The 10,550-nt window shown below is 56.8% G+C and overlaps 1 protein-coding gene across 1 annotated transcript; it reads right to left on the bottom strand.

The window, feature by feature from the left end:
- Positions 1 to 5,610: 5,610 nt before the first annotated feature.
- Positions 5,611 to 9,786, bottom strand: VOLCADRAFT_45311 (uncharacterized protein; the record flags this gene model as incomplete). Its single annotated transcript, XM_002952956.1, has 5 exons — positions 5,611 to 5,728; positions 6,776 to 6,921; positions 8,030 to 8,245; positions 8,511 to 8,557; positions 9,723 to 9,786. Coding segments are annotated over 5 exons (591 nt in total), but the record flags the coding sequence as incomplete, so codon positions are not given.
- Positions 9,787 to 10,550: the final 764 nt, after the last annotated feature.

The following is a 10,550-nucleotide window of genomic DNA, read 5'->3' as shown; positions in this document are numbered from 1 at the left end:
CACCAACCCTGGAGCAGCAAAACGTGCCAGTGTTTTGTGTATGTGTGTATGTATGTGTGTATGTATGTGTGTATGTATGTGTGTATGTATGTGTGTATGTATGTGTGTATCAAGACACAACTTCACATCGAAGGCCATTCAGGCGCTTGGATTTGCGGGTAACTGAATATAACTGAAAAATGATTCAGCAGTATTCAGATCTAACAAACAACTCCCCCAACGTCTCTTACCCCGTCTTCACCCCCCCTTTCCCTGCTGTCCACTTCCCTTTCCCGCTCCTCCCTTCCACACACGCGCACTCTGCCGCACCTGCGCAGGTCCCAGCTTCGAATCGCACTGGATACCAACTGCTCCTCCTCACCGCCCTCGCCCTCGCCGGAGTCCGCCGCCGCCGCGGCGGCGGCGGCGGCGGCTGCCGCCATCCTGCTTCCCACTCCATTCTCCAGCCCGGTCTCGTTGCGCGACGGCCCCGCCACCATCGAGTTGCCACTGGGAGCGATGCCAGTGCGGCGCCGGGATACCCGGCTGGGGTGAAGTGACCCATGGGACAGCGCCGACTGGGTGACGTGGTCCTTGAACACCTGTGCGCGCGGGTGTGTTACGTCTATGTATATGTATGTATGTATGTATGTATGTATGTATGTATGTATGTATGTATGTATGTATGTATGTATTGCTCAAATGTGAAATGCATCTCCTTTCATTTCCGTGTCAAAGATCAATCCCCCGGCCCCTCAGATTGGCCGCTCCCCCCTCTTCCCCCCCTCTTCCCCCCTCTTCCCCCCCTCTTCCCCCCTCTTCCCCCCCTCTTCCCCCCCTCTTCCCCCCCTCTTCCCCCCTCTTCTCCCTCCCACCCACCGTCAATCTGTCCAACAGCAATTTAATCCTGGCCAGCACCAGAGGGTAGGGAGTCCGCTGAAGGGCCTTGAGCCGGGCAGCCTCCCGCAGCTTACGGGAGGCGTTATTGGCGGCGATACGGATGGCGCTGCGTCGCCACCTAGGGGGGGCCGTGCGTATTGTTGGGGGATGGGGGGAAGACCGTGTTTGTATGTATTCGAACAGGTGGCGGTGCCTTGCGTTGGCAAGGGAGAACGGTTAGGACTCTAACCGATATAACGCCCCTCCAATGATGGAGTGCTTCGGCGGTTGTTCCCGTCGGGGTATACGGTTAGGTGTGCCTGGCCAGCGTCAGGCCCGGATTGTCATGTAACAAATATACATCCCCACACACTCTCACACACAGACATACACACATCACACCGCACTCTCCCGGGTCCCGGGGCTCGGTTTATTTAAGACACTCACGTGGGCCTTACCCACCTAGACATGGGACTACCGCCCCTGGAGGTGGCGGTGCCGAACCGAGCCAACACTTGGAAGGCCCCCTCCGAGTCACGCATCTGAAGAAGTGGGGAGGGAGACGGGGGGGAAGCGAATCGCCGGCCGGTGGGAAGAAGGAAGAGGGCGCAGAGAGGAATCATATATGCAGAGTCTAAAGGACAGCAACCGAGGAGAAGGGGGAGGGGAGGGAGAGAGGGGAGAAGGACGGAGAGGAAGGGGAGCAAATGAAGAGGCAAAACAACCACGACAGCGAGGGATGCCGGGGGGGATGAGACGATGGAGAGCGAGAGTGTCGGAGTCTTCTCACGAACACGGATGTAGCAGGAGCCGAGCAGAGGAGGGGAGCGGGTTAAGCACCGGGGAAGGGAAAGGGAACCCGGAGTCCGGGGACCAGCAGCAGTAGTACGGCAGTACGACAGTACGGTGCAGCATCAGTATTAGCGGCAGTGAAGGATCAGGTGGAGGGACGGAGGAGAATGGGGTACGGTAGTACGGCACTTCAGCAGTACATTAAGACTACTACTATTGCTGCTGCTGGGTGCCTTGCCGCCGCCACGAGGAGACTGTGTTCCGCGATGTGAAAGGGCACTTCCCCCCCACGCCCCTTCCCAAAGCAAAACACCCTCTCTACCCCCCTCCGCAGCCTCTATCACCACACCTCTTCATGGTGCCGAAACGAGTGCTGCTCTTCATCAAGCCGCTTCATCATCATCCCCGGACTCGGACTCTGCCTCGTCCTTCTGCTACTACTACTACTACTACTACTAGTGCTGCTGCTGCTGCTGCTGCTCCTGCTCGTCCTTGCCCTCTTGCTCGTCCCGCGTGATCCTGTCAGCGTCGGTACGACATTTTTCTGCTGCTCGTCCTTCTTCGCCTGTTTGTACCACGAATGTGCTCGTCCTGCTTATGCCCGTTTGCTGGTCCTCTTGTATACCCGGTGTAAATCCCTAATTTGCTACTGCTAGTGCTGCTGCTAGTGCTGCTGCTACAGCTGCTATTGCTGCAGCTGCTACCTATCCTGCTTCATCGGGATTTGAGTGGTGGCTGTCGTCCGCTCCCGTTGTGTCTCGCTATGCCGCCGCCGCCGCCGCCACTTCCGCTGCCGTCGCTGGGTACCGCTTTTCCTTGCCGGTGCTGCTCTTGCTACTAAGCCGCCTCCGCTGCAGCGGAACCCGCCAAAAGCAGCCGACGATCGTTCAGCCGACGCCTCAGCTACTACAGCCTCCGAAACCCTCTGCCTGCGCTGGCTGCTACTGCTGCTGCTGCTGCAGCCGCCGCTGGCTCCACGACTACCCGCTGCTGCTGTCGGCGTCTCCTTGCACCGGTTCCGTACCCTCGCACCCTGCAAGCCGTGTAAGGAGGGGGATGCTGAGCTGCTGTGGTTACAAAAGGGAATCGCGCTAAGTGGTGCCGTGGGGGAGGTGGCCAGAGGGAGGTGCTGCGGGAGGATATAGCTTTTGTTTGGGAGACCTGAGTCCATTGGGAGGGGGGGAGAGGGAGGCTGTGGATGCTGGGCTTTAGAGGATGCCAGGCTGCAGAGGAGGCTGCTCGGGGGTATTTTTGGGCTGGCATTTTACAGCGCCGCAGTAGTTGAGAGGAGGGCGAAGGGAGTGAAGAGAGGAGACAGATGCAGGCAGCGTGTGGGTAGTCAAGTCAATATGTGACTTGATTGGTCTGGTAGCTTGATGCCCTCGTCCGCTGTGCTTTTGGGTCCGACTAGGCAGCGCATCGACTGCTGCCATCACCTAGTTTGGGCGACCAACTGGATGTGTTGCATGCCTCAGAAACAGATACTGGGGTGCAACCTGATTCGGGGTGCAAAATGCCAAAGTGCTTCCGAGTGTTGGAAAGCTATACACCCAGACTGGACACATGGACCTAGCATGCCGAAGAGGTTGAAAGCTGAGAGTCATGTGAACAATAGAAACACTTCTGGTGTAACTGAATTATGCACACCATAGCTTTACATTATGCAACATGACATCGCGCAACCCAAATACTCGCCTGTGCGAAACCGTCCGCTCCTCGCCAATATGTCCAACGAGCTTTCTACCCCATAGATTCATTTATCGCAATAACTGTTGCATACCTTAAAACTTTCACAAAAACTTTTGCAAAGCGGTCAAAATGTCTTAATTTAAATTTATACCGCGAACAACAGTTTAAGCTTCATGTGTCAAAGGTAATGTAAATGGATACTTTTGCAGTGGTTGATGGCCCCATAGTACTAGCCACTCGAAGTCGGTACGGAACTATGCAGAAGCTGAGAACTGTACAGCGACCCAGCTATTTCCACTGCCGCACGACCTCTAGATACACATCTTCGAGGGAAGAAAGCTTGATCTGGATGTCGACAATGCCCAGAGCGGAGCTGTGTGCCTGCGGATAAACGGTTAACGAACGTGGTTGGGGGGTAGCTTGAGACAGTCTTTTCCTTCCTTCCATAACGATAAAGTCAGCTGTCTATGGCTGGTTGCAAAACAAATTGCGGATGCGAGGCGAAGTGCAGTCCTGCCTACGGCTTACAAACGGCAAAGTAGCCTCGCATCCCGAGGCCAAGCCATAAATCAATTCTGTGCCTTGAAGATAAAAATATTACTTACCTTTACCGGTTTTGCTAGCGACGACCAATCATCATTACCGACCTCGCATGATATCAGTAACATACGTAAAGGGGTGAGACGTCTTGGGAGCCTGATGTACGGTGCCGGCGATTTCTTTGCCAGGAAACAGACTGAATCTGCAGTCATTATGGCAACCGCCAACTTCCACCTGTTGGCTTGAACTGCATTTCAACACCTTTTCCCTTCCCTTCCCTTCCCTCCCATCCCTCCCTCCCTCCTTTCACCCCTACCCACACGCCCACGCGGTGGTGACCCCCACATCGCCTCCTGCCTGCTGCCTCCTGCCTGCATATCTCGCACCTGCAGTTGCTCGAACAGCTCCGGCAACAGCGTCTCCACCTCCCGGGGGATCTGTAACATCACCACCACCGCCAGCACCACCACCGTCAGCACCACCATCATTAGCGCCGACCGCCGCGCAGTGCATAAGGCAATGCAGGGCAGGGCAGGGCAGGAATCGGGGCCAGCCGATCAGTCAAACAACAGTCACAACGGGCTACAGCCACGAGGCAATCCTGTCATGTGCGTAGCCGGCCACATCTCCCGCGGCATGAAACTGACTTCTCTCCGCCATTTTACTTCTCTCCACCACTTCTCTCCACCACTTCTCTCCACCACTTCTCTCCACCACTTCTCTCCACCACTTCTCTCCACCACTTCTCTCCACCACTTCTCTCCACCACAAGCACAACAATGGGCAACACCTGAAACAGCGCCACCATCAGCATCACACCTGGAAATGTAAATGACTGCGGCCTCGCTCGGCAGCCACCGCTGAGCAGCCGCCGCCACCGCCGCCGCCGTCACCGTCACCGTCACCGTCACCGTCGTCGCCACCGATAGATAATCCCAAGCACTTGGCCACCATCCGCTCTAGCGCCGCGACCGCTGCCGTACTGCCGCGGCCGCCGCTGCCACGGTCGCTGCCTGTTGCTGCACCGTCGAGACTGCCGCCGCCGCTGCTGCTGCTGCTGCTGCTACTGCCGTTGCCGCCAGCCGCGGCAGCAGTATCGGTTGTGGTCGCTTCCGTCGCCGCCGCCGTGGACTGTAGCTCGCGGAGGCCGACAGATAGCCGGTATCCGCCGCCGTACCGCCTTTTGAGAGCCAGGCTGTGGCCCAGACAACGGAGGCGACCTGGCGCGAATGCAGAGCACCAGGGTGTTGGTGGGAAGGGGGTGTGCGTGTGTTTGTGCGGCGGGAGGGGGGGGAAATCGATGATGGCCTGAATAGCACATACCCACACGCGCGCACGCACGAACGCGAAAGTGCGACGTGTCAGGTGTGCATGCACGACCTGGGGGGATGCAGGGGGGACACGAAGGGTGCGGGGAAAAACCCTCAAATGTACGTATGCATGCATGCATACATACATACATACATACATACATACATACATACATACATACATACATACATACATACATACATACATACATACATACATACATACATACATACATACATACATACATACATACATACATACATACATACATACATACATGCATGCATACATGCATACATGCATACATGCATACATACATACATACATACATACATACAAACAGACACACTGGCGTCTGCGAAACCACATGTTTACAGTAGGCCCCTCAACCTCCTGGTGCATGGACCACCTATTATTCACACCTGCCGCCAGTACGGCAACCCTGTCTCCCAGCACCTCGGCTTCCTCCATAGAGTGGGTCGTCAGCACCAGACAGCGACCGGTCTTGGATGCGGAGATGAGCTCCCACACGTGGCTCCTGAGGGGGGGAGAGGCGCCCGGTTGAATCGTATGTACAAGGATTTCAAGGGATTAACAAACTTAGGGTTTGCCTGCGTCCGAAGTTCGAGAAAGGGAGTTGGGGGGGAGTTGGGGGAAAGACGAACCACACACGATTGAAGGGGGGGAGTTGGGGGCGTGGGATGGACGGTGGGGGTGGTTTAGGCAGCGGGAGGGGAGAGCGGGGGGGGGGGAAATTGTATGTAATAGCAATGTGGTGACAGTAAAACACTGTCTGCCGGCTGACATCCATAAAAGATGTGAGGAGCTGCTGTTGAGGAGGCCAAAGAGCCGTCCCCACAGGAGACACCTATCTTGTTATTGTATATTTTTTTAAGATCTAGACCAGGTCTAGACTAGAAGACTAGAACCAGCTGCTCTCTCATGTGGACTTTTGATTTTGACTACCAGCGAAATACCACCAGTTTGTTGGCCGTGTTGTGCCATGTGCGAAACCCTAGCGTCGTTCATCTCTAGCGCGCTGGTTGATGTCCCCCCAGCGCTGCCGTGTCGAACAAGGACGTTGTTGCCGAAGACGTGTCGTAGTACTACTACTACTGTAGTGGTAGTAGCAAAAACATGCCGTGAAACATCCCCTATAGTGGCCTTCCGAATCTCCAGTGGGAAAACGAATGGCTACAGCTACCGCTACGAAGGGCGGCATAATAGTTCAAGTTTAACGCATCAAGTTCAACCCTACTACTAGTACGAGAACATCTGTAGGAGGATTAGGGCATTAGGACAAGGGACCTGAAAGAGAAGAGCACAGGGTGTGGTTGGGCGCGTGTCGTGCGCGTGTGTGTATGCTTACGTGTGCGTGTGCGAGTGCCTTTTTGCACTAAAAAAAAGCCTCCTCCAGCTTTTTTGCACTAATAACCTCCTCTACGCCCCCTTCCCTTCCCCTCCCCCTCCCCCTTCCCCTCCGGTGTGCGTCTCGGCAGACAATAGGGCAGTTAATAGAGAAGAAAATAATTTTGACCACAAAATTGAGGACGCCGTCCTTCTTTCCCTGCAAGGTGTGACATACCTGGAAACCGGATCCATGCCGGTGGTTGGCTCGTCCAGGTAGACGACCCGTGGGTCACCCAGCAGCGCCGCCGCCACACTCAGCCGCCGCCGCATGCCGCCGCTGTACGACCCGGCAGCACGATCTGCGGCGGCCTCCAGCTGCACCTACGTGAGGTGCGGTACGGTACGGCGCGGTACAATGGCGGCAGCGGACAGGAGCTGGGGGATGATGCGCGACAAGTTATGGAATACATGATGAAGAGGAGAGGCAACCCAAACCAAAGACCCCCTTCTGCAAAGACCCCCCATTTCCTACATCCCACTCCTCTAGCCCTCTACAGAGAACCCCGCCAGATAACCTGCAAGTCTCGTTTCCCCCCTCCCGCCTTTCCCACACACGTAAACACACGCACACGCACACATGCACCCCACGATATGGGGTACGCACCCCACGAACCATGTAAAATACACACGCACACACACGCGATATCAACGTCTATTCCCACTCGCTCTGGCGCCTGCATTTATATATCATCATCAAAAGGTAATTCAGGATAATGGTTTTTCGTGTGTGCGTTTTTACGATATCTATGGATTTTTCGGACAGCCTTCGGTTGTTCCTTCCCGGCGGCTCCTTCAGGGCTGTAAGGGGGCCCCAGGGTTTTAACTTCGATAAAGTTCTGGTGTACACTGCGGCTTCCTTCTCCAACGTGTATGTGTTAAGAGTCAGCAAAGCGCCACAGCCCCCTCGGGTTCTATTGCTGCTTCTAAAAACTGTCATAGTAAACTGGCTTCTGCGTATCGGTCACTTTCCAACAGTATGTACATCATATCTACACACACACACACACACACACACACACACACAGACGCACTGGCTGCTGTCTGGCACAGCGTTTTCTCTCCTGGCTCCGCGTTTGAGGCTGTGGGCCTTTCCTTTCTTTCCTTCCTCCGTGGACCTGTACCGCTCTGTGTGTAGACACCCCTACACAGTATCTGGCGGTTCAGGCTCTGTGTGTGTGCGTGTGTGTGTGTCGAGCAGGAGAGGGGGCAGCGGCCCCCCTCACGCCCCTCCCCTTCCCCCTAAAGGGGGGCCGGGGAAGTGCTTCGGCCGGCGATCTTGTTCGTTGGGGCAGCTGGGCAGCAACCCCCCCGGGCCAGCGACGTCAGGCCCGGCAAAATATGTAACAAACAATCATACACACATAGACATACATACATATACATACATGTACACACGTAGATACATACATACATATACACACACGCCCACCTGTTTCAACATTCGGTCCACCTCCCCCCTCCGCTGCCCCGCGGACAAACCCCTCACGTCAGCCATCAGCATCAGGTGCTCCCGCCCGCTGAGGGCACCCCACAATACGTCGAACTGGGGGCAGATGCCCGTCACGCCGCGAACCGCGTCCAGACCGGGGCTGTCCAGCACGCTAGTGCCGTACACCAGGGCCTCGCCGCTGGTGGGCCTTATGGCCTGATCAACGGTTTTGATAAAGTTGGGCGGTTTTGGTTTCTGAGGTTTTGAGTGAGACGTGACACTTGCCGGGTAGGGTAGTAATGCGTAATGCAGGAAAAGCAAAACCATGCAGATGGGAAGTGAAGATGGATACGAGAAGACAATGAACGATTCGAGTGTGTGCGGAACGACGCAGGGCCAATCAGTTACAACGGGGATTAGTTAGTCAGTTATTCGTTACCGCGTTATGGCGGTTGGGTTGCTTAGTTTCCGTCACCCTCACCCCCACGAGGCACTTGATGGTGGTGGTCTTGCCCGCTCCGTTGGGACCTACATACATACAGGCATACACACATACATACATACATACATACATACATACATACATACACACATGGGGGAATGGCGGATGGGGTGAAGGGAATATGATTTGCAGAAGAAGCAAAGGACCGACTGCCAATGGGGGTATGGTGGAGAGGGAAGGGGAATTTCACGCAAGTGAAAGAAACAGGTGCCAATGCCAATCGCGGCCGTAAGCGGATGGGGTGGGATGGGGTGGGGTGGGGTGGGGTGGGGTGGGGTGGGGTGGGGTGGGGTGGGGTGGGGTGGGGTGGGGTGGGGTGGGGTGGGGTGGGGTGGGGTGGGGTGGGGTGGGGTGGGGTGGGGTGGGGTGGGGTGGGGTGGGGTGGGGTGGGGTGGGGTGGGGTGGGGTGGGAAGTCATACCAGGGTATACTAGGGTTTGGTATTACTAGTAACGCGCGGCCATTGCCCCCTGGAGATCCCGGGATCGAGGCCTGTCAGGGTCGAAAATCCCTCCGAAGGTGGAAAGGTGTTGCGCCCCTAATTGATGGACGGTGGTGACCTGAGATAATGTTAATCTGCGAGCCGACCAGGAATGGAGTAGGGCCGCTGTCGACCCGGCAGATTCCGTTGGATGCTGGTGGTGGGTGGGAACCTGAGCGATCCACTGAGAAGTCGACTAGGGTGGTTGAATGAGGGTGCCCCGAAATACCGGGGAAGGCAGGGTTTCGCAGGGTAGCTGCCAGGGGTGAAGATATTACCCCCTGTTTCACACATCATACCAGGAACGAGTGAAGCTTCACTGGTGCCAAGGAACGCATGCTGAGGGGGGGAAGGGGAGAGCTCTTATGGTTGCATCATCATTGGCTGGTGACAGAACTGTTCGCGGGAGTGAAGGGACGAGCCTGCCAAGGGAGATGCTGAATACTTTTGGAGTAAGTAGATGTAAGCGGGGCGGAGGCCGCTACCGTAGCCGCCGCTCGGCCCGCGGGCGTCCTTCTTTAAACGAGTGCTGGTAACTAAAACCTTAAAACCTTTAAAACCTTTAAAACCACAAACTTTTAAACCCTAAAAAACCTTAAAAAGCCCTATGGGACCATTATCCCAACATGGAGGGGCCTGGCGCATCCAAAGACAAACGCCTGTCGCCTGTCGTCTCCTAACCCATCCCCTGCCTCGCCTCCTAACCCTCACCAAGAAGGCAGAAGCACTCGCCCGGAATGATCCGAAGCCAAGTGCCGTACACCGCCACGCGACGGCTGCCGCCGCCGCCGCCGCCGCCGCTGTCGCCAGCTCCAGATTGCGTCACGGCCTTCGGTTTCAAGATTCCCGTGGCAGCATTCCATGTTTGCGACTCGGCGGGAGGTGAATGCCCGCCGTCGACGGCGGCAGCGGCAGCGGCCGCCGCAGCGGCAGCGGCGGCATGTTCCGTCGCCACGGGCTGCCACTTCCGCCGCCGCCACTGCAGCCAACAGCACAATCGGCTCGCTAACGTCGCCAGCCAGCCCCCGCTGTCGTACTCCTTGCGCAGACCAAAAAGTACGACACCTTGCCGCCAGTCTGGCAGGTCCTCGTGGCCAGCTCCGAATGCGGCCTTGCCGCCGCCGTACAGCACAGCCGCCGTTGCCCCTGCTGCCGCCGTTGCCGTCGAAACCATTTTGCCCGAGTACGGCAAGGCCACTGCCGCCGCCGCCGCCGTCTCGGCGTAGTCGACGGCAACGTTTGCCGAAATGCTGTCCGCCACAGGCCCGACGTCGCCGTATGGGCCGCGTGCGTTTGCTGGCATGGGTGCCGGCACTGCCACCGCCGCCGCCTCTGCCGCAGGATGCCGTACCTCCCCTACGAAGCGACGGCACATAGCCTGTACGACGGCGGCCTCTGCAGCGACCCCCGGGTCGGTATGGCCCTCCTTGAGAGCATGCAGCCCCGTACGACGACTCCGTTGACCATCGGACTGCTGCTGCTGCTGCTGCTGCAGTCGCAGCTGTAGCAGCTGTTGCTGCTGCACCTGCTGGTCGAGTA

Source organism: Volvox carteri (genome assembly GCF_000143455.1).
Source record: "Volvox carteri f. nagariensis unplaced genomic scaffold VOLCAscaffold_33, whole genome shotgun sequence".
Taxonomy (NCBI): Eukaryota; Viridiplantae; Chlorophyta; class Chlorophyceae; order Chlamydomonadales; family Volvocaceae; genus Volvox; species Volvox carteri.
Note: the sequence above shows the minus strand (reverse complement) of the source record. Positions and strands in the feature narration are given on the sequence as shown.